Source organism: Ylistrum balloti, unplaced genomic scaffold (genome assembly GCF_031769215.1).
Source record: "Ylistrum balloti isolate Yb309-2 unplaced genomic scaffold, AGI_CSIRO_Ybal_v1 Utg370996, whole genome shotgun sequence".
Taxonomy (NCBI): domain Eukaryota; kingdom Metazoa; phylum Mollusca; class Bivalvia; order Pectinida; family Pectinidae; genus Ylistrum; species Ylistrum balloti.
Window position 1 is genome coordinate 105,182 of NW_026782556.1, and position 26,968 is coordinate 132,149.

The 26,968-nt window shown below is 37.1% G+C and overlaps 2 protein-coding genes across 4 annotated transcripts in view; both read left to right on the forward strand.

The window, feature by feature from the left end:
• Positions 1 to 26,968, forward strand: part of LOC132559923 (suppressor of tumorigenicity 7 protein homolog) — a 97,442-nt gene that overhangs the window by 35,343 nt on the left and 35,131 nt on the right. For all 3 annotated transcript variants that reach the window (XM_060224553.1, XM_060224554.1, XM_060224555.1), the window contains exons 2-6: positions 4,626 to 4,708; positions 6,740 to 6,914; positions 22,323 to 22,493; positions 23,728 to 23,806; positions 26,022 to 26,076. In XM_060224553.1, coding sequence (XP_060080536.1) covers positions 4,626 to 4,708; positions 6,740 to 6,914; positions 22,323 to 22,493; positions 23,728 to 23,806; positions 26,022 to 26,076 — 563 coding nt within the window. The remainder of the gene's footprint in view (positions 1 to 4,625; positions 4,709 to 6,739; positions 6,915 to 22,322; positions 22,494 to 23,727; positions 23,807 to 26,021; positions 26,077 to 26,968) is intronic.
• On the forward strand, positions 7,786 to 22,287 carry LOC132559919 (keratin-associated protein 5-5-like). Its single transcript, XM_060224550.1, has 4 exons — positions 7,786 to 7,833; positions 20,818 to 21,117; positions 21,499 to 22,048; positions 22,121 to 22,287. The coding sequence occupies exons 1-4, from the start codon at positions 7,786 to 7,788 to the stop codon at positions 22,285 to 22,287; spliced, it is 1,065 nt and encodes a 354-aa protein (XP_060080533.1).

Consider the following 26,968-nt stretch of genomic DNA (forward strand, 5'->3'; position numbering starts at 1 on the left):
CATTGAGTACATGATGTGTTGAGACATTGAGTACATGATGTGTTGAGACATTGAGTACATGATGTGTTGAGACATTGAGTACATGATGTGTTGAGACATTGAGTACATGATGTGTTGAGACATTGAGTACATGATGTGTTGAGACATTGAGTACATGATGTGTTGAGACATTGAGTACATGATATGCTGAGACATTGAGTACATGATATGCTGAGACATTGAGTATGTGAAATGTTTAGATAATTACATTTACCTTGGATATAGATGTGAAGTGACTATAGAACTAGCTATTATGTATTTGGAGCTGTGTTTGACAGTGGTGGAGGGACTCCGCTGTGACTGTCTCCTCGCCTCCGCTACTAGAGCTGATGATGATGCTGCCACAGAGCTGTTGTGTATCCAGTCAGGTCGGATAGCCCTAGTCTGTCATATGGAAGTGGTATTCACTGTCCTTCTACGTCCTTGCTGGACCTTGCTGATGTTGAATGATGTCTGCTCACTAGCCACCGCTCAGGTCTAAATGAACAGACATGTATACCACAATAGTGTTTTACGAAATTGTTTAGATTCGTCGTAATATTTCTGAAACATTCTCGCGTCAAGGGTAGGATTATATTCACGTGTGTTTCTCTGTTGGATAACACAGCCATGTGGGATAGTAAGTATATTGATTGTGTCCATTATCACGATCCCTATAGCTCGCTACATAAATCAATATCACAAGCCATACCGTCCAATAGACGCTACTACTTCAGTGCTGAACATCCTCGCTCATTTCCGTTTTGTTCCTCATTACATTACAAAATGCTTTCGTGAATGACAAATAATGAAGCATTTTCTAAGACAGTTTTCTGGTTGGGATGATAATCCAGTTTAGTGAAATGACTATATTTTTTTACGACTGTGTAACCTGCTTGGTAGCTCTTATGTCTATGACATCCATTTTCTTGGAGTTTCATTATAGATGGCTGTGAGAATACATTTGGACATCATATTGGTAGTTTCATATTTAAATGTCTGATTAGATGATGCTAATTTCTCTTACAATAAAAAATGTGATATCATAGATTTGAATGTCAATGTTGAATGTTTTTATCCAGACTTCTATACTATGATATCATAGATTTGAATGTCAATGTTGAATGTTTTTATCCAGTCTTCTATACTATGATGTTATCTGGATACATTTCAGATAATATTGAGTATGTTAGAAAATTCCTGCAATTCTATTGAAATGTTGTCAAAATCCAAAACGTTCTGCAAAAATAAAAATAAGGGAAAATTAATGAGTACATTGATATTTAGATGCTGATAAAAGGAATTTGAAAGTAAACAACAGTTTTATTTTTAAATCCTTTTGATTAGAAGTGGTCAGATTGTTACTCTGTAATCATTGATATCTACGAGTCAGATTTACAGTGAGTTCTGTAATCATTGATATCTACGAGTCAGATTTACAGTGAGTTCTGTAATCATTGATATCTACGAGTCAGATTTACAGTGAGTTCTGTAATCATTGATATCTACAAGTCAGATTTACAGTGAGTTCTGTAATCATTGATATCTACGAGTCAGATTTACAGTGAGTTCTGTAATCATTGATATCTACGAGTCAGATTTACAGTGAGTTCTGTAATCATTGATATCTACGAGTCAGATTTACAGTGAGTTCTGTAATCATTGATATCTACGAGTCAGATTTACAGTGAGTTCTGTAATCATTGATATCTACGAGTCAGATTTACAGTGAGTTCTGTAATCATTGATATCTACGAGTCAGATTTACAGTGAGTTCTGTAATCATTGATATCTACGAGTCAGATTTACAGTGAGTTCTGTAATCATTGATATCTACAAGTCAGATTTACAGTGAGTTCTGTAATCATTGATATCTACAAGTCAGATTTACAGTGAGTTCTGTAATCATTGATATCTACGAGTCAAATTTACAGTGAGTTCTGTGATCATTGATATCTACGAGTCAAATTTACAGTGAGTTCTGTGATCATTGATATCTACAAGTCAGATTTACAGTGAGTTCTGTAATCATTAATATCTACAAGTCAGATTTACAGTGAGTTCTGTAATCATTAATATCTACAAGTCAGATTTACAGTGAGTTCTGTAAGTTTTGTGTGCACTATATCTGACAATAACACAGGAAATGCGTCATTGTAAAGTTCTATAAACTTTATTTATTTTAGAACAATTGAGAAACAACTGATACAAATTATACTTATCACTCTTGTTGACCTGCATGTAAGCATACAAGGTGTCTTATAGTGGGAGGAAACTGGGAGTACTTTGGGAAAACCCACATCATCGGGCAGGTGACCCCTTACCTTTCCATGTCTGTACCATGAATTGAAACCTGAATGGCTAGGTGAAAGGTGCATGCATTACCACTGCGCCACCCGACCACCCATTGTAAAGTAATAATTGACATTATAGTGAGATTATACCTGGATCAAGGGATTGTGTTACTATATTTTTAGCCCACCATCATCAGATGGTGGCGTATTCAAATCGCCCTGCGTCCGTGGTCCGTCGTCCGTCTGTCCGTCCGTAAACAATTCTTGTTACCACTATTACTGGGAAAGTACTGGATGGATCTTTCTCAAATTTCATATGCAGTTTCCCCTTGGTCCCTAGTTGTGCATTGTACCTTTATTGGACTGATTTGAATTCAAGATGACTGACAGGCAGCCATCACGGATTTTGGAAGTAAAAGTTTGTTACCGCTATTTCTGGGAAAGTACTAATTGGATCTTTCTCAAATTTCATATGCAGTTTCCCCTTGGTCCCTAGTTGTGCACTGTACCTTTTTTGGACTGATTTGAATTCAAGATGACCGACAGGCAGCCATCTTGGATTTTGGAAGAAAAAGTTTTTTACTGCTATTTCTGGGAAAGAACTGGATGGATCTTTCTCAAATTTCATATGCAGTTTCCCCTTGGTCCCTAGTTGTGCACTGTACCTTTTTTGGACTGATTTGAATTCAAGATGACCGACAGGCAGCCATCTTGGATTTTGGAAGAAAAAGTTTTTTACTGCTATTTCTGGGAAAGAACTGGATGGATCTTTCTCAAATTTCATATGCAGTTTCCCCTTGGTCCCTAGTTGTGCACTGTACCTTTTTTGGACTGATTTGAATTCAAGATGACCGACAGGCAGCCATCTTGGATTTTAGAAGAAAAAGTTTTTTACTGCTATTTCTGGGAAAGAACTGGATGGATCTTTCTCAAATTTCATATGCAGTTTCCCCTTGGTCCCTAGTTGTGCACTGTACCTTTTTTGGACTGATTTGAATTCAAGATGACCGACAGGCAGCCATCACGGATTTTTGGAAGTAAAAGTTTGTTACCGCTATTTCTGAGGAAGTACTGGATGGATACTTCTGATATTTCATAGGTATTGGTTTCCCTTGGTCCCTAGTTGTGCATTGTACTCTTTTGGACTGATTTGAAATCAAGGTGGCCCACAGGCAGCCATCTTGGATGTCGACAGTAATACAGCACAAGCATATTTTCTTCGATATTCTATCATATTGATTCAAGACCAAGTCCATTATCCACCTGTAACTGACTGCTATCTAATAATACTTTGGGATCTTTTTCAAATGATATTGCTAATAGGTGCTCAATAAAAATATCTTGTGCCATCATTGAGAACATTCAATGAAGACCAGATCATGAACATTTACAAAACCTGTAACACAAAAAAAAAAAAATAAACAAATCTTCAAGAACTGAAAACAGATCCTCAAATGGGGGGTGCCAAGATCCCTCTGGGATCTCTTGTTGTACTATCAAATATATTCCCTGAGGAACATGCACTATACGATTAGAATGAAAAAAGGAAAATCCGAAGAATTTTCATAAAAATGAATTTATGTTTGAAAAACGGAAAGAAAAAGCATTGAAACTTATTCACAAGATTGCCATATTAGGAATTAAAGAAACCTGTATCAACATTTGTTTATTCATGAATATTATGTGATCATAATTTTCATGCCCCGCTGGCAGTAAAATGGCAGTGTACAAGGTATTGGTGATCTGTCCACCAAAAAACCAAGAGAAGATTATCGTTGCCATTCATGATAGTGTAATTTTACTTTTATTATCACTTATATATTATTTCTGAAGTCTCAATCAAAAATCAAAATCAAGTGATCAGGGCAGAAACTAGGTCACTATTACCTAATAACAATAGAACCACTTAGATATTTTTTTTAATCCTTGGTCACCTGCATGTATTTTCTCTGTGATATTCACACGATGTTATACGACAAGTCATCAGGTCCATGGCATCTGGAACAAATTTGTATAACAAAGTGTTTGAAACAATATCTAATTTGATTATAAATAAAATGTTAAAAAATCCTACAAGATACTGAGGGAACAGAAGGGCATGGTTAATAAATATATTGAATAATTTAAGATTAATTGTCAAACATTTGAAATGGTCCTGGCTGATCACTGGTCTATAAACCAAGCACAAACAAAGGCTACTTCCTTGATTTTACACAGCAGTACAAATGATGTGTAGAAATAAAAAAAGAAACAAGCTTTACCGACTTACATAAAAGGTCAGTTTATGACTTAATTGTTATTTTCTCTTTCCAGCTACAATGTTTCTGAACACCCTGACACCCAAATTCTACGTGGCTTTAACAGGGACATCGTCATTGATATCAGGGCTGATATTGGTAAGTCATTTTGTCTCTAGTATCATAATTTGTAATCAGTTCATTTTGTCTCCAGTATCATAATTTGTAATCAGTTCATTTTGTCTCCAGTATCATAATTTGTAATCAGTTCATTTTGTCTCCAGTATCATAATTTGTAATCAGTTCATTTTTTAAAACTACACTTATTATTTTGTTATATGATAATGCATATGTGTTGGTTTCAAGAATATTTCATTGCTCAAATAATTTGTTATATGGGTGGATGACCCATAATATTATATATAATTGTAAGAGCATTTCGGTGATTAATCTTACCGAACCATTTTCATTGCGGTGGAAAATTTTTCATGAAGTTTCATGCTGATATAATTTGAAATGAAGTTAAAATATTTGTATTTATATTTTAAAAGAGAAATTCAACAAAATCTTTAGATTGATGTTTGTCTAGCTGTTCATTGACTGGAAAACAACGCTGTTCAAACTTTGTTTAGCTAGATCCTTGTCTGTCCTGATACAAGGTTCAGGACGTCCTCCACAGATCCTTGTCTGTCCTGATACAAGGTTCAGGACGTCCATGCTTGATCCCTGTCTGTCCTGATACAAGGTTCAGGACGTTCCCCCCAGATCCTTGTCTGTCCTGAGACAAGGTTCAGGACGTCCCCCCCAGATCCTTGTCTGTCCTGAGACAAGGTTCAGGACGTCCCCCCCCCCCCCAGATCCTTGTCTGTCCTGAGACAAGGTTCAGGACATTCATGCCGGATCCTTGTCTGTCCTGATTTGTTAAATCTGGACCAGATCTGTGTATAATGTTTTCTGTAACAGGTAAAAACTTTCCAGTGCTGACTTTTCCCGCTCATTCATTCATATGTCATGTTAATATGACCTTTAGCTTCAGACATCATTTCTAGGAGTATGTCAAAAGAAGTTTTAATTGTCACTCGGTAAACTATGATCTATATAAGCTTGGTCTGTAAGAGAAGTGTACATGAAGTGAGGACCTGATTGGTTATTTACATGTTTTGTTATTTGGATGAATGAACAATAAAAGAGGAAAGTAGAATTTTTTTTACTGTTATTTACTACCATTTCAAGTAGCAGATTAAATACAGTATACCATGCTATCGTAGCGCTACTTTGTTTAATGGTAGTCAACGTCAGGAAAATGATATTGTCAAACTTATTTGAAAACTTTCTTTAAGTTGAAATTTGGGTAAGCCATTGTCCAGTGAATATTTTTAATAAGAAAAAGGTTGGATTTTGATTTGCGCTTAATTAATATATGATGCCTTCAAACATAGTCCAGATGGAAAGGTTTTCTCTGACCTTTCCCATTATGAAAAAAAAGCACTCTTCATCAATTTTTGCTTTGTATTGATGGTTTCTGAAAATATATATAGTATATATCTGTGTATACATGTATCACAATGCTTATTTTATCCACTGTATTCTACAGTATACATGATTTATATCATGTCCTACTAATGAAAGGTTTCTAGGATTATTACGTTTTACCAAGTGGTGTTTGAATTGTTTCTAGTTATACAATATTCAGGACTTCATGATTGACACGTTTTTTGTTTCCATTTGTAAATGTCAAAATCAACAGTGACACACCATATCACTACAATCATCACCTCTAATTGGTCAATTTTGAATTCACAGTCATTGAGAAAATTAGATAATATAAAAGGTTAGCATTTATGTTTTTGTAAAGTATGTGTTTATCTCTAGCTAGAATTGCCTCTTTCCATGTTATGTCATCATAATCCATTCTCATTGTCACCTTACTTTCTCATGCACAGTTTTATGCATAAGGTTACATTATATTGTAGTCAATATGGTAATGTGATACAGTTGCAATTATTAGATATTATTCTTTTTCTTTGATGAAGATGTGAACACTCATAATCTGTTTTGATACATTATGTATTCAATTTTCACACCATATTTCTCTGTTAGATTTTAGCAAAAGTATATTGTTTATCTATGTGTTCATGATTTGGTAAGTTGAGGTTTTGAAATTTAAAAAAAAATTTTCTTTCCCTCTAGATATTTGAATGGTGGTATTTCAAGAAGTATGGAACATCGTTTATAGAGCAAGTATCATTGAACCATATATCTCCGCTGCTTGGTGGTGGAACAGAGGGAGCCACCAACGACAATAACAACACAAACAATGTCAACAACACAGGAAACAACACTACACACCAACAGACCGTACCGGGTAAGTCAGGTTTCCACTTCACACAGATGTACAACAACACAAACAATGTCAACAACACAGGAAACAACACTACACACCAACAAACTGTACCGGGTAAGTCAGGTTTCCACTTCACACAGATGTACAACAACACAAACAACGTCAACAACACAGGAAACAACACTACACACCAACACAGGAAACAACACTACACACCAACAAACTGTACCGGGTAAGTCAGGTTTCCACTTAACACAGATGTACAACAACACAAACAACGTCAACAACACAGGAAACAACACTACACACCAACACAGGAAACAACACTACACACCAACACAGGAAACAACACTACACACCAACACAGGAAACAACACTACACACCAACAGACCATACCGGGTAAGTCAGGTTTCCACTTCACACAGATGTACAACAACACAAACAAAGTCAACAACACAGGAAACAACACTACACACCAACAGACCGTGCCGGGTAAGTCAGGTTTCCACTTCACACAGATGTACAACAACACAAACAAAGTCAACAACACAGGAAACAACACTACACACCAACAGACCGTACCGGGTAAGTCAGGTTTCCACTTCACACAGATGTACAACAACACAAACAACGTCAACAACACAGGAAACAACACTACACACCAACAAACCGTACCGGGTAAGTCAGGTTTCCACTTCACACAGATGTACAACAACACAAACAACGTCAACAACGCAGGAAACAACACGACACACCAACACAGGAAACAACACTACACACCAACACAGGAAACAACACTACACACCAACACAGGAAACAACACTACACACCAACAGACCATACCGGGTAAGTCAGGTTTCCACTTCACACAGATGTACAACACCACAAACAATGTCAACAACACAGGAAACAACACTACACACCAAGAAACCGTACCGGGTAAGTCAGGTTTCCACTTCACACAGATGTACAACAACACAAACAACGTCAACAGCACTACACACCAACAGACCATACCAGTACTCTCTCTCAAGTGTTCAAATTTGGACTGGAGCCTTCAACTTAATATCAGTAAATCTTTAGTGTTGGTCTCAAAAACAAAATCGTATAGACTGATCCTAGAGGGCAGATAATTATAATTAGTTTCCTAAGGACAGTGAAGGATGGACTAATCCTGGAGGGACATGTAATTATAATACTCACATCACGACAGACTGTTACATATATCTACTGACATCACAAATCACGACAGACTGTTACATATATCTACTGACATCACAAATCACGACAGACTGTTACATATATCTACAGACATCACAAATCACTACAGACTGTTACATATATCTACTGACATCACAAATCATGACAGACATCACAAATCATGACAGACTGTTACATATATCTACAGACACCACAAATCACGACAGACTGTTACATATATCTACTGACATCACAAATCACGACAGACTGTTACATATATCTACAGACATCACAAATCACGACAGACTGTTACATATATCTACAGACATCACAAATCATGACAGACATCACAAATCATGACAGACTGTTACATATATCTACTGACATCACAAATCACGACAGACATCACAAATCACGACAGACATCACAAATCACGACAGACTATTACATATATCTACTGACACCACAAATCACGACAGACTGTTACATATATCTACTGACATCACAAATCACGACAGACTGTTACATATATCTACTGACATCACAAATCACTACAGACTGTTACATATATCTACTGACATCACAAATCATGACAGACTGTTACATCTATCTACTGACACCACAAATCACGACAGACTGTTACATATATCTACTGACATCACAAATCACGACAGACTGTTACATATATCTACAGACATCACAAATCACTACAGACTGTTACATATATCTACAGACATCACAAATCATGACAGACTGTTACATATATCTACTGACATCACAAATCACGACAGACATCACAAATCATGACAGACATCACAAATCACGACAGACTGTTACATATATCTACTGACATCACAAATCATGACAGACTGTTACATAGATCTACTGACATCACAAATCACGACAGACTGTTACATATATCTACTGACATCACAAATCATGACAGACTGTTACATATATCTACTGACATCACAAATCACGACAGACATCACAAATCACGACAGACTGTTACATATATCTACTGACATCACAAATCACGACAGACATCACAAATCACGACAGACTGTTACATATATCTACTGACACCACAAATCACGACAGACTGTTACATATATCTACTGACATCACAAATCACGACAGACTGTTACATATATCTACTGACACCACAAATCATGACAGACATCACAAATCACGACAGACTGTTACATATATCTACTGACACCACAAATCATGACAGACATCACAAATCACGACAGACTGTTAGATATATCTACTGACACCACAAATCATGACAGACTGTTACATATATCTACAGACATCACAAATCACGACAGACTGTTACATATATCTACTGACATCACAAATTACGACAGACTGTTACATATATCTACTGACATCACAAATCACGACAGACATCACAAATCACAACAGACTGTTACATATATCTACTGACACCACAAATCACGACGGGCTGTTACATATATCTACTGACATCACAAATCACGACAGACTGTTACATCTATCTACTGACATCACAAATCACGACAGATTGTTACATAGATATACTGACATCACAAATTACGACAGACTGTTACATATATCTACTGACATCACAAATCACAACAGACTGTTACGTATATCTACTGACATCACAAATCATGACAGACATCACAAATCACGACAGACTGTTACATATATCTACAGACATCACAAATCATGACAGACTGTTACATATATCTACAGACATCACAAATCACGACGGACTGTTACATAGATCTACTGACATCACAAATCACAACAGACTGTTACGTATATCTACTGACATCACAAATCATGACAGACATCACAAATCACGACAGACTGTTACATATATCTACAGACATCACAAATCATGACAGACTGTTACATATATCTACAGACATCACAAATCACGACGGACTGTTACATAGATCTACTGACACCACAAATCACAACAGACATCACAAATCACGACAGACTGTTACATATATCTACTGACATCACAAATCACGACAGACATCACAAATCACGACAGACTGTTACATATATCTACTGACATCACAAATCACGACAGACATCACAAATCACGACAGACTGTTACATATATCTACTGACATCACAAATCATGACAGACTGTTACATATATCTACTGACATCACAAATCACGACAGACTGTTACATATATCTACTGACACCACAAATCACGACAGACTGTTACATATATCTACTGACATCACAAATTACGACAGACTGTTACATATATCTACTGACATCACAAATCACGACAGACATCACAAATCACAACAGACTGTTACATATATCTACTGACACCACAAATCACGACGGGCTGTTACATATATCTACTGACATCACAAATCACGACAGACTGTTACATCTATCTACTGACACCACAAATCACGACAGACTGTTACATATATCTACAGACATCACAAATCATGACAGACTGTTACATATATCTACTGACATCACAAATCACGACAGACATCACAAATCATGACAGACATCACAAATCACGACAGACTGTTACATATATCTACTGACATCACAAATCATGACAGACTGTTACATATATCTACTGACATCACAAATCACGACAGACTGTTACATATATCTACTGACATCACAAATCATGACAGACTGTTACATATATCTACTGACACCACAAATCATGACAGACTGTTACATATATCTACTGACATCAAAAATCACGACAGACATCACAAATCACGACAGACTGTTACATATATCTACTGACATCACAAATCATGACAGCCTGTTACATATATCTAATGACATCAAAAATCACGACGGACTGTTACATATATCTACTGACACCACAAATCACGACGGACTGTTACATAGATCTACAGACATCACAAATCATGACGGACTGTTACATAGATCTACTGACACCACAAATCACAACAGACTGTTACATATATCTACTGACATCACAAATCACGACAGACTGTTAGATATATCTACTGACATCAAAAATCACGACAGACATCACAAATCATGACAGACTGTTACATATATCTACTGACACCACAAATCATGACAGACTGTTACATATATCTACTGACATCACAAATCACGACAGACTGTTACATATATCTACTGACATCACAAATCACAACAGACTGTTACATATATCTACTGACACCACAAATCACGACAGACTGTTACATATATCTACTGACACCATAAATCACAACAGACTGTTACATATATCTACTGACATCAAAAATCATGACAGACTGTTACATATATCTACTGACATCAAAAATCATGACAGACTGTTACATATATCTACTGACATCACAAATCACGACAGACTGTTACATATATCTACTGACACCACAAATCACGACAGACTGTTACATATATCTACTGACATCAAAAATCATGACAGACTGTTACATATATCTACTGACATCACAAATCATGACAGACTGTTACATATATCTACTGACATCACAAATCACAACAGACTGTTACATATATCTACTGACATCAAAAATCATGACAGACTGTTACATATATCTACAGACATCACAAATCACGACAGACTGTTACATATATCTACTGACACCACAAATCATGACAGACTGTTACATATATCTACTGACACCACAAATCACAACAGACTGTTACATATATCTACTGACATCAAAAATCACGACAGACATCACAAATCACAACAGACTGTTACATATATCTACAGACATCACAAATCACGACAGACTGTTACATATATCTACTGACACCACAAATCATGACAGACTGTTACATATATCTACTGACATCAAAAATCACGACAGACATCACAAATCACAACAGACTGTTACATATATCTACTGACACCACAAATCACGACAGACTGTTACATATATCTACAGACATCACAAATCATGACAGACATCACAAATCATGACAGACTGTTACATATATCTAATGACATCAAAAATCACGACCGACTGTTACATATATCTACTGACATCACAAATCACGACGGACTGTTACATAGATCTACTGACACCACAAATCACAACAGACTGTTACATATATCTACTGACACCACAAATCATGACAGACTGTTACATATATCTACAGACATCACAAATCATGACAGACTGTTACATATATCTACAGACATCACAAATCATGACAGACTGTTACATAGATCTAATGACATCAAAAATCACGACCGACTGTTACATATATCTACTGACATCACAAATCATGACAGACATCACAAATCATGACAGACTGTTACATATATCTACTGACATCACAAATCACGACGGACTGTTACATAGATCTACTGACACCACAAATCACAACAGACTGTTACATAGATCTACTGACACCACAAATCACAACAGACTGTTACATATATCTACTGACATCACAAATCACGACAGACTGTTACATATATCTACAGACATCACAAATCACGACAGACTATTACATATATCTACTGACACCACAAATCATGACAGACATCACAAATCACGACAGACTGTTACATATATCTACTGACACCATAAATCACGATAGACTGTTACATATATCTACTGACATCATAAATCACGACCGACTGTTACATATATCTACTGACATCACAAATCATGACAGACACCACAAATCATGACAGACTGTTAAATATATCTACTGACACCACAAATCACGACGGACTGTTACATAGATCTACTGACACCATAAATCATGACAGACTGTTACATATATCTACAGACATCAAAAATCATGACAGACTGTTACATCTATCTACTGACACCACAAATCATGACAGACTGTTACATCTATCTACTGACACCACAAATCATGACAGACTGTTACATATATCTACTGACATCACAAATCACGACAGACTGTTACATATATCTACTGACATCACAAATCATGACAGACTGTTACATATATCTACTGACATCACAAATCATGACAGACTGTTACATATATCTACAGACATCACAAATCACGACAGACTGTTACATATATCTACTGACATCACAAATCACGACAGACTGTTACATATATCTACTGACATCACAAATCACGACAGACTGTTACATATATCTACTGACATCACAAATCATGACAGACTGTTACATATATCTACTGACATCACAAATCATGACAGACTGTTACATATATCTACTGACATCACAAATCACGACAGACTGTTACATATATCTACTGACACCACAAATCACGACAGACTGTTACATATATCTACTGACATCACAAATCATGACAGACATCACAAATCACGACAGACTGTTACATATATCTACAGACATCACAAATCACGACAGACTATTACATATATCTACTGACACCACAAATCATGACAGACATCACAAATCACGACAGACTGTTACATATATCTACTGACACCATAAATCACGATAGACTGTTACATATATCTACTGACATCATAAATCACGACCGACTGTTACATATATCTACTGACATCACAAATCATGACAGACACCACAAATCATGACAGACTGTTAAATATATCTACTGACACCACAAATCATGACAGACTGTTACATATATCTACTGACATCAAAAATCATGACAGACTGTTCAATATATCTACTGACATCACAAATCATGACAGACTGTTACATATATCTACTGACATCACAAATCACAACAGACTGTTACATATATCTACTGACATCAAAAATCACGACAGACATCACAAATCACGACAAACTGTTACATATATCTACTGACATCACAAATCACAACAGACTGTTACATATATCTACTGACATCAAAAATCATACATATCACTGACAGACTGTTACATATATCTACTGACATCACAAATCATGACAGACTGTTACATATATCTACTGACATCACAAATCATGACAGACTGTTACATATATCTACTGACATCACAAATCATGACAGACTGTTACATATATCTACTGACATCACAAATCACGACAGACTGTTACATATATCTACTGACATCACAAATCATGACAGACTGTTACATATATCTACTGACATCACAAATCATGACAGACTGTTACATATATCTACTGACACTGACATCACAAATCATGACAGACTGTTACATATATCTACTGACATCACAAATCATGACAGACTGTTACATATATCTACTGACACCACAAATCACGACAGACTGTTACATATATCTACTGACATCACAAATCACGACAGACTGTTACATAGATCTACTGACATCACAAATCATGACAGACTGTTACATATATCTACTGACACCACAAATCACAACAGACTGTTACATATATCTACTGACATCAAAAATCACGACAGACATCACAAATCACAACAGACTGTTACATATATCTACAGACATCACAAATCACGACAGACTGTTACATATATCTACTGACACCACAAATCATGACAGACTGTTACATATATCTACTGACATCAAAAATCACGACAGACATCACAAATCACAACAGACTGTTACATATATCTACTGACACCACAAATCACGACAGACTGTTACATATATCTACAGACATCACAAATCATGACAGACATCACAAATCATGACAGACTGTTACATATATCTAATGACATCAAAAATCACGACCGACTGTTACATATATCTACTGACATCACAAATCACGACGGACTGTTACATAGATCTACTGACACCACAAATCACAACAGACTGTTACATATATCTACTGACACCACAAATCATGACAGACTGTTACATATATCTACAGACATCACAAATCATGACAGACTGTTACATATATCTACAGACATCACAAATCATGACAGACTGTTACATAGATCTAATGACATCAAAAATCACGACCGACTGTTACATATATCTACTGACATCACAAATCATGACAGACATCACAAATCATGACAGACTGTTACATATATCTACTGACATCACAAATCACGACGGACTGTTACATAGATCTACTGACACCACAAATCACAACAGACTGTTACATAGATCTACTGACACCACAAATCACAACAGACTGTTACATATATCTACTGACATCACAAATCACGACAGACTGTTACATATATCTACAGACATCACAAATCACGACAGACTATTACATATATCTACTGACACCACAAATCATGACAGACATCACAAATCACGACAGACTGTTACATATATCTACTGACACCATAAATCACGATAGACTGTTACATATATCTACTGACATCATAAATCACGACCGACTGTTACATATATCTACTGACATCACAGACACCACAAATCATGACAGACTGTTAAATATATCTACTGACACCACAAATCACGACGGACTGTTACATAGATCTACTGACACCATAAATCATGACAGACTGTTACATATATCTACAGACATCAAAAATCATGACAGACTGTTACATCTATCTACTGACACCACAAATCATGACAGACTGTTACATCTATCTACTGACACCACAAATCATGACAGACTGTTACATATATCTACTGACATCACAAATCACGACAGACTGTTACATATATCTACTGACATCACAAATCATGACAGACTGTTACATATATCTACTGACATCACAAATCATGACAGACTGTTACATATATCTACAGACATCACAAATCACGACAGACTGTTACATATATCTACTGACATCACAAATCACGACAGACTGTTACATATATCTACTGACATCACAAATCACGACAGACTGTTACATATATCTACTGACATCACAAATCATGACAGACTGTTACATATATCTACTGACATCACAAATCATGACAGACTGTTACATATATCTACTGACATCACAAATCACGACAGACTGTTACATATATCTACTGACACCACAAATCACGACAGACTGTTACATATATCTACTGACATCACAAATCATGACAGACATCACAAATCACGACAGACTGTTACATATATCTACAGACATCACAAATCACGACAGACTATTACATATATCTACTGACACCACAAATCATGACAGACATCACAAATCACGACAGACTGTTACATATATCTACTGACACCATAAATCACGATAGACTGTTACATATATCTACTGACATCATAAATCACGACCGACTGTTACATATATCTACTGACATCACAAATCATGACAGACACCACAAATCATGACAGACTGTTAAATATATCTACTGACACCACAAATCACGACGGACTGTTACATAGATCTACTGACACCATAAATCATGACAGACTGTTACATATATCTACAGACATCAAAAATCATGACAGACTGTTACATATATCTACTGACACCACAAATCACGACAGACTGTTACATATATCTACTGACACCACAAATCACGACGTACTGTTACATAGATCTACTGACATCACAAATCATGACAGACTGTTACATCTATCTACTGACACCACAAATCATGACAGACTGTTACATATATCTACAGACATCACAAATCACGACAGACTGTTACATATATCTACTGACATCACAAATCATGACAGACTGTTACATATATCTACAGACATCACAAATCACGACAGACTGTTACATATATCTACTGACATCACAAATCATGACAGACTGTTACATATATCTACTGACATCACAAATCACGACAGACTGTTACATATATCTACTGACATCACAAATCATGACAGACTGTTACATATATCTACTGACATCACAAATCATGACAGACTGTTACATATATCTACAGACATCACAAATCACGACAGACTGTTACATATATCTACTGACATCACAAATCACGACAGACTGTTACATATATCTACTGACATCACAAATCACGACAGACTGTTACATATATCTACTGACACCACAAATCACAACAGACTGTTACATATATCTACTGACATCACAAATCATGACAGACTGTTACATATATCTACAGACATCAAAAATCATGACAGACATCACAAATCATGACAGACTGTTACATATATCTACTGACATCACAAATCATGACAGACTGTTCAATATATCTACTGACATCAAAAATCATGACAGACTGTTACATATATCTACTGACATCAAAAATCATGACAGACACCACAAATCATGACAGACTGTTACATATATCTACTGACATCACAAATCATGACAGACTGTTCAATATATCTACTGACATCAAAAATCATGACAGACTGTTACATATATCTACTGACACCACAAATCATGACAGACTGTTACATATATCTACTGACATCACAAATCATGACAGACTGTTACATATATCTACTGACATCACAAATCATGACAGACTGTTACATATATCTACTGACATCACAAATCATGACAGACTGTTACATATATCTACTGACATCACAAATCACGACAGACTGTTACATATATCTACTGACATCACAAATCATGACAGACTGTTACATATATCTACTGACATCACAAATCATGACAGACTGTTACATATATCTACTGACATCACAAATCACGACAGACTGTTACATATATCTACTGACACCACAAATCACGACGTACTGTTACATAGATCTACTGACATCACAAATCATGACAGACTGTTACATCTATCTACTGACACCACAAATCACGACAGACTGTTACATATATCTACTGACATCACAAATCACGACAGACTGTTACATAGATCTACTGACATCACAAATCATGACAGACTGTTACATATATCTACTGACATCACAAATCACGACGTACTGTTACATAGATCTACTGACATCACAAATTACAGATATATCTCTGACACCACAAATCACGACAGACTGTTACATACGACAGACTGTTACATATATCTGACATCACAAATCATGACAGACTGTTACATCTATCACGACGTACTGTTACTGACTGACATCACAAATCACGACAGACTGTTACATATATCTACTGACATCACAAATCACGACAGACTGTTACATAGATCTACTGACATCACAAATCATGACAGACTGTTACATCTATCTACTGACACCACAAATCATGACAGACTGTTACATATATCTACTGACACCATAAATCACGACAGACTGTTACATATATCTACTGACACCATAAATCACGACAGACTGTTACATATATCTACTGACACCATAAATCACGACAGACTGTTACATACATCATGACTTTTGGTACTTGCAGTACTTATTGTGAGATTTTGGAATGTTGTTTGGGCCTTAAGTTGTAATATTTCTTTACATTTTTCATGAAATTATAAATGAGGTTGAAACCAAAATTCAACAATCAGGATTTTAAACCAATTTAATTGTAATATGGTATAACAAATCTAGGTAGATTTGGATATAGGACAGCAAAGGATTACACATATCTGTTAAATTAATTGTTAAAAATGTTTTGTCATCAGAATCACAAATTAAAGTATTCTCGGCTATGTTAGGTTGAATGTCAATTATTTGAACTTGACTCTGGAAATATTCAGTTACTCAACGCTCAATCCCTTCTCAAAATAAATGGTTTAATTTAATACTGTCCTGTATACTTATATTGTAGTTTTAGTTCTGAAGAAAGATTTTACTGAATGTCTTATGAAAATTTAATAATCTGTGTCAAATCCTTATTAGGAATGTAAATTGTTGCTACACTAGATTCTTATCCTGTGTAATTATAGATGTTGTGGAGCAACTTGCTCTTGGTTTGATCCTAGTACAATTTTGAGATGTAACATTTTGATAATGAGAAGAAATTATGTATGAAAGAAATTGAAGGAACTTCAGTGACTGGTCTGATCAATACTGTTAAAAAATGTGGATTTGAAAAATGAATTACAGAGACTGGATTACAAATATTTTCACCATAAATTGAATTACAGATCCTTCTAGCACTACCCGGCTGGTAGGGCATCATAATTGCACCTGTTTCTCCCATTACAGATCCTTGTAGCACTACCTGGCTGGTAGGGCATCATAATTGCACCTGTTTCTCCCATCACAGATCCTTGTAGCACTACCCGGCTGGTAGGGCATCATATTTGCACCTGTTTTTCCCATCACAGATCCTTGTAGCACTACCCGGCTGGTAGGGCGTCATAATTGCACCTGTTTCTCCCATCACAGATCCTTGTAGCACTACCCGGCTGGTAGGTCGTCATAATTGCACCTGTTTCTCCCATCACAGATCCTTGTAGCACTACCTGTCTGGTAGGACGTCATAATTGCACCTGTTTCTCCCATCACAGATCCTTGTAGCACTACCTGTCTGGTAGGGCGTCATAATTGCACCTGTTTCTCCCATCACAGATCCTTGTAGCACTACCCGGCTGGTAGGGCGTCATAATTGCACCTGTTTCTCCCATCACACATCCTTGTAGCACAACCCGGCTGGTAGGGCGTCATAATTGCACCTGTTTCTCCCATCACACATCCTTGTAGCACTACCCGGCTGGTAGGGCGTCATAATTGCACCTGTTTCTCCCATCACAGATCCTTGTAGCACTACCCGGCTGGTAGGGCGTCATAATTGCACCTGTTTCTCCCATCACAGATCCTTGTAGCACTACCCGGCTGGTAGGGCGTCATAATTGCACCTGTTTCTCCCATCACACATCCTTGTAGCACTACCCGGCTGGTAGGGCGTCATAATTGCACCTGTTTCTCCCATCACACATCCTTGTAGCACTACCCGGCTGGTAGGGCGTCATAATTGCACCTGTTTCTCCCATCACAGATCCTTGTAGCACTACCCGGCTGGTAGGGCGTCATAATTGCACCTGTTTCTCCCATCACAGATCCTTGTAGCACTACCAGGCTGGTAGGGCGTCATAATTGCACCTGTTTCTCCCATTACAGATCCTTGTAGCACTACCCGGCTGGTAGGGCGTCATAATTGCACCTGTTTCTCCCATTACAGATCCTTGTAGCACTACCCGGCTGGTAGGGCGTCAGAATTGCATCTGTTTCTCCAATTACATAATTGTAAGAGACAACTAAACTTTGGATCATTATTTTTTTCTTTCTTTTCCAAAGATCTTTCACTTTTTCTAATGTCTTCCTAGGCAATGTCTCACATTTGACCTTTGACCTTTAGTTGAGCATTCACCCATGTGAGAAAGGTTTTGGGTTCCATTCCTTGGCTAGGACATACCATCATATTTTAAAATGGTAGTTACTACTTTCTGTTAAAATTTTAGCATTGTGGTAGTAACTGCTAGTTCAACTGCTGTCAGTAGTGATGTTGTGATATGGTGGGCAGTCCTGCTGAGTGACTTCAGTGCGGTAGCACGTTGAAGTTGTTGGCTCCAGTAACACACTATCAGAAGGAGGTGTACACAAACATATAATACCAATCCCCACCACCCCACCCCCACATGCACACATGCAACACATGCACTTTCCTTACATACATCAGGAGAAGACCTTAAATGGCCTTAGCTGTTGATAGAAAGCTAAACAATATAAAAGTGTTCAGACGGTTTTCTTGATATTTTTAGAGATTCCCTATAAATTCAGTTATCTTTTAGTACTGGAATTATACATTGTAAAGATTTGTTGTTACGGAGATAATGTAAAGATTTGTCTTCACTGTGATCATGTAAAGATTTGTTGTTACGGAGATAATGTAAAGATTTGTCGTCACTGTGATCATGTAAAGATTTGTTGTTACGGTGATCATGTAAAGATTTGTCATCACTGTGATCATGTAAAGATTTGTTGTTACGGTGATCATGGTGATCATGTAAAGATCTGTTGTTACGGTGATCATGTAAAGATCTGTTGTTATGGTGGAAATGTAAAGATATGTTGTTACGGTGATCATGTAAAGATCTGTTGTTACGGTGGAAATGTAAAGATCTGTTGTTATGGTGATCATGTAAAGATCTGTTGTTATGGTGGAAATGTAAAGATTTGTTGTTACGGTGATCATGAAAAGATCTGTTGTTACGGTGGAAATGTAAAGATCTGTTGTTACGGTGATCATGTAAAGATTTGTTGTTACGGTGATCATGTAAAGATTTGTCGTCACTGTGATCATGTAAAGATTTGTTGTTATGGTGATCATGTAAAGATCTGTTGTTGCTGTGATCATGTAAAGATTTGTTGTCACTGTGATCATGTAAAGATTTGTTACGTTGATCATGTAAATATCTGTTGTTACGGTGATCATGTAAAGATTTGTTGTTACGGTGATCATGTAAAGATTTGTTGTTACGGTGGAAATGTAAAGATCTGTTGTTATGGTAATCATGTAAAAATTTGTTGTTACGGTGATCATGTAAAGATTTGTTGTTACGGTGGAAATGTAAAGGTTTGTTGTTACGGTGATCATGAAAAGATTTGTTGTCACTGTGATCATGTAAAGATCTGTTGTTACGGTGGAAATGTAAAGATTTGTTGTCACTGTGATCATGTAAAGATTTGTTGTTACGTTGATCATGTAAATATCTGTTGTTACGGTGATCATGTAAAGATTTGTTGTTACGGTGATCATGTAAAGATTTGTTACGATGGAAATGTAAAGATCTGTTGTTATGGTGATCATGTAAAGATCTGTTGTTATGGTGATCATGTAAAGATTTGTTGTTACAGTGATCATGTAAAGATTTGTTGTTACGGTGATCATGCAAAGATTTGTTGTCACTGTGATCATGACAAGATTTGTTGTTATGGTGATCATGTAAAGATTTGTTGTTACGGTGATCATGTAAAGATTTGTTGTTACGGTGGAAATGTAAAGATTTGTTGTTACGGTGATCATGTAAAGATTTGTTGTTACGGTGGAAATGTAAAGGTTTGTTGTTACGGTGATCATGAAAAGATTTGTTGTCACTGTGATCATGTAAAGATCTGTTGTTACGGTGGAAATGTAAAGATTTGTTGTCACTGTGATCATGTAAAGATTTGTTGTTACGTTGATCATGTAAATATCTGTTACGGTGATCATGTAAAGATTTGTTGTTACGGTGATCATGCAAAGATTTGTTGTCACTGTGATCATGTAAAGATTTGTTGTTACGGTGATCATGTAAAGATTTGTTGTCACTGTGATCATGTAAAGATTTGTTGTTATGGTGATCTTGTAAAGATTTGTTGTTACGGTGATCATGGAAAGATTTGTCGTCACTGTGATCAGTCTCTAGATGACAAATGAAACCCACACATTATATAGTATCATCCTGTTTACAGAATGTAAAGTGTGGAGGAATCCATTAAATCTATTCCGTGGTTCGGAATATCAGCGATACACATGGGCCAAGGGAAAGGACCCGCTCACGTATTATGATATGAATCTATCGGCCCAGGATCATCAAACTTTCTTCACCTGTGAGGCAGATGCTGGCAAACCAGAGTACGAAGGTGAGATTTAACCATTTTATGTTTTTAGTGGATCTTTTAATTAGTGGAAGGATACAATAAAAGAAAGTGTACAAACAGATTAAAATATGTGTTTGTTGTAAATCCAGAGTGAAGATTTTGTAAACAACTTTTTAAGGCATACCACAGCATCCCTCCATCAACTTTTTAAGTCGCCTGAGCCAAAGGATTTGTCTGTCGTCGTGCACTTTTCACATATTTGACTTCTTCTCAAGAACCACCGAATGTATTTTGACCAAACTTGGCACAAAGCATCCCCATGGGAAGCCGCTTCAAGTTTGCGAAGAAAAAGGACATGGCACCAATAGGGGCCCCAGGTGGGGGGAAAAGGGTGTAAAATTAGGAAAAAACTTTAAAAATCTTCTTCTCATGAACCAAAAGTCAGATTAAGTTCCTATTTGATATTTAGGGTCCTTATGGCATGGTCTACAAATTTTGCGAATGAAAAAAAATCGGGTCAAAAATGGCCCCACTAGGGGGTGCTCAAAAGGGTCAAAAATTCAACTTTGACTGATTTCAACCAAATTTGATAGAAAGCATCCCTTAGTGAAGGACATATGAAATTATGTTGAAAAAAGTGATTATGTTCCCTTTGGGGCCCATAAGGGTTGTCAAAGGGGCCATATGTAAAAACCTTCTTTAAATGACTTCTTCTCAAGAACCATTGGATGGATTTTAACCAAACTTGGCACAAAGCATCCCCATGGGAAGCCGCCTCAAGTTTGCGAAGAAAAAGGGCATGGCCCCAATAGGGGCTCCAGGAGGGGGGAAAAAGGGAAACTTGATATGAATGTTTGACACAAGGTCCTGGCAAGTGTTTTAACTTTTTGGGAAGATTCAAAATCCAAGATGGCCATCCTGGCCTCTGTTTGGCTAAGACATTATGGACATATGAAATTATGTTGAAAAAAGTGATTATGTTTCCTTTGGGGCCCATAAGGGTTGTCAAAGGGGCCATATGTAAAAACCTTCTTTAAATGACTTCCTCTCAAGAACCATTGGGTGGATCATGTTCAAACATGGTACAGATGTTTTACACATGGTCCTGCACAAGTGTTGTTACATTTTTGCAACATTTTAAATTCCCCAGATTATTGACATATATTCCTCAGGTGACCGTTAAGGCCCCTTGGGCCTCTTGTGTTTAACTATTTTTTCATTTCTTGTCAATAAGTTAAAATTAAGATGGTAATCATATATTTTTTTGGGGTTCTAGTGATGCAGAGAGCGTGGCGAGAAAGGAACCCTCAGTCGAGGATAAAGGCTGCTAAAGACGCAGCAGAAAAAAATCCAGAGTAAGTATAATGATATACTACATAGTTTTGAGGAAACCATGGGAGTGGGGAGGTATAATGATATACCACAGAGTCCTCAGGAAACCATGGGAGTGGGAAGGTATAATGATATACCACATAGTCCTCAGGAAACCATGGGAGTAGGGAGGTATAATGATATACCACAGAGTCCTCAGGAAACCATGGGAGTAGGGAGGTATAATGATATACCACAGAGTCCTCAGGAAACCATGGGAGTGGGAAGGTATAATGATATACCACAGAGTCCTCAGGAAACCATGGGAGTGGGGAGGTATAATGATATACCAGAGAGTCCTCAGGAAACCATGGGAGTGGGAAGGTATAATGATATAGCACATAGTCCTCAGGAAACCATGGGAGTGGGGAGGTATAATGATATAGCACAGAGTCCTCAGGAAACCGTGGGAGTGGGGAGGTATAATGATATACCACAGAGTCCTCAGGAAACCATGGGAGTGGGGAGGTATAATGATATACCACAGAGTCCTCAGGAAACCATGGGAGTGGGGAGGTATAATGATATACCACAGAGTCCTCAGGAAACCATGGGAGTGGGGAGGTATAATGATATACCAGAGAGTCCTTAGGAAACCATGGTAGTGGGGAGGTATAATGATATACCAGAGAGTCCTCAGGAACCATGGGAGTGGGGAGGTATAATGATATACCACATAGTCCTCAGGAAACCATGGGAGTGGGGAGGTATAATGATATACCACAGAGTCCTCAGGAAACCATGGGAGTGGGGAGGTATAATGATATACCAGAGAGTCCTCAGGAAACCATGGGAGTAGGGAGGTATAATGATATACCACAGAGTCCTCAGGAAACCATGGGAGTGGGGAGGTATAATGATATACCACATAGTCCTCAGGAAACCATGGGAGTGGGGAGGTATAATGATATACCAGAGAGTCCTCAGGAAACCATGGGAGTGGGGAGGTATAATGATATACCACATAGTCCTCAGGAAACCATGGGAGTGGGGAGGTATAATGATATACCAGAGAGTCCTCAGGAACCATGGGAGTGGGGAGGTATAATGATATAGCACAGAGTCCTCAGAAACCATGGGAGTAGGGAGGTATAATGATATACCAGAGAGTCCTCAGGAACCATGGGAGTGGGGAGGTATAATGATATACCACATAGTCCTCAGGAAACCATGGGAGTGGGGAGGTATAATGATATACCACAGAGTCCTCAGGAAACCATGGGAGTGGGGAGGTATAATGATATACCACAGAGTCCTCAGGAAACCATGGGAGTGGGGAGGTATAATGATATACCAGAGAGTCCTCAGGAAACCATGGGAGTAGGGAGGTATAATGATATACCACAGAGTCCTCAGGAAACCATGGTAGTGGCTAGGTCTTAACCCATAGAGTGGGGAGCTGGAGGGATGGGTTGTCTATCAAGTGTTAAAGTGGAGTTAATATCACACATCTCTGGACTTTTTCCTCTGTGTTAGGGGCTGGAAGGATGAATAGGTTTATTTCTTCAGAGTGGGGAACTAAAGGGGTGGGTCGTTTACTAAACTGGAGTTGATATCACACATCTCTCAGACATCTTCTTCAGAATGAGGAGCTGGAGGGGTTGAATCATTTACCAAGGGTCAAGCTAAGGTGATCTTTTATTAGGTCATCTGACCCGAATGATATACCACAGAGTCCTCAATAAGCAAAAGTCCAAGAGTGCTGATAATGGACTTGTAGGATGCTGGGATGACATGCTACTAAATTTGTTCAAATGAATGACCTTGACCCACTTTCAAGGTCACAGGGGTTAAATATGTTAAAATATGCAAATGACTTCTCAAAAACCAAAATGATTAGAGTGCTGATATTGGGCCTGTAGGATGCTTTGAGGAAGTGTTACCAAATGTGTTCAAGTGAATGACCTTGACCCACTTTCAAGATCACAGGGTTCAAATATGTTAAAATCTGTAAACGACTTCTTCTTAGTAACCAAAAGGCTCAGAGTGCTGATATTGGGCCTGTAGGATGCTGGGAGGAAGGGCTACCAAGTTTATTCAAATTAATAAAGCCCACTGTTTTAACGGCAGACTTACTGTTGTTAAGAGTTTGGCTTGCTTTTTGTCAGATGACCATTAAGGCCCATGGGCCTCTTGTTTTGGTTTTGAACCTGTAACTATCGTTCACAATTCTAAGTGATCTTTGTTTTGTTATTTCAGTTGTCCAACAGCAATTATACTCCTGGCTGAAGAAGATACTAGCACCATAGCAGACGTAAGCTTTCATCTTCTAACTTGTTTGTATAGAGATACACTGTTGTAGTTTGTATCACTAGTCTGCCAAACTCCTGTAATTAATTCTTAATTAACATTACAACAACTTGAAAAAATTTGCAATGCTTGTTAAGATGAATTTAGTTTCCAAAAAGCTAACGTTAGTTTGAATGAAAATGTATCGTCATCTGTTTCCAGTTAATTGCTTAAATGATTACTGATCACTCATCTGTAATTAAAAGCATGTACATAGACTTTTTTATGATACTTGTTAAAACCCTCTCTACTTTTGCTTCCTATACCTTCTACATGGCTCCAGTTTTCATTTACACTCTCTTGTTATTACTGAATTACCTACCTATATTGAATCAGCTATATGGTTTGAATTTTCAAAGTTTTGAAAATTCCAAGATATTAGATAAATTACCAGTTTGTTAAATGTTTGTATTACAGACAAATTCAGGTCTGTTATATGTCATACATATCTAGTCTACATCTTACCAGTTTGTATTACAGACAAACTCAGGTCTGTTATATGTCATACATATCTAGTTTACATCTCACCAGTTTGTATTACAGACAAATTCAGGTCTGTTATATGTCACACATATCTAGTCTACATCTTACCAGTTTGTATTACAGACAAACTCAGGTCTGTTATATGTCATACATATCTAGTTTACATCTCACCAGTTTGTATTACAGACAAACTCAGGTCTGTTATATGTCATACATATCTAGTTTACATCTCACCAGTTTGTATTACAGACAAACTCAGGTCTGTTATATGTCATACATATCTAGTTTACATCTCACCAGTTTGTATTACAGACAAATTCAGGTCTGTTATATGTCATACATACCGTATTTATTCCAATAAACACCTCGGGGGC

Coding starts and splice junctions, on each gene's coding strand:
- LOC132559919 (XM_060224550.1), top strand. CDS start 7,786: ATGTCAACAACACAGGAAACAACACTACACACCAAGAAACCGTACCGG. Junction 7,834..20,817: donor ACACCAAGAAACCGTACCGG/GTAAGTCAGGTT, acceptor GATCATGTAAAG/ATTTGTCATCACTGTGATCA. Junction 22,049..22,120: donor TGTAAAGATTTGTTGTTACG/TTGATCATGTAA, acceptor CAAAGATTTGTT/GTCACTGTGATCATGTAAAG.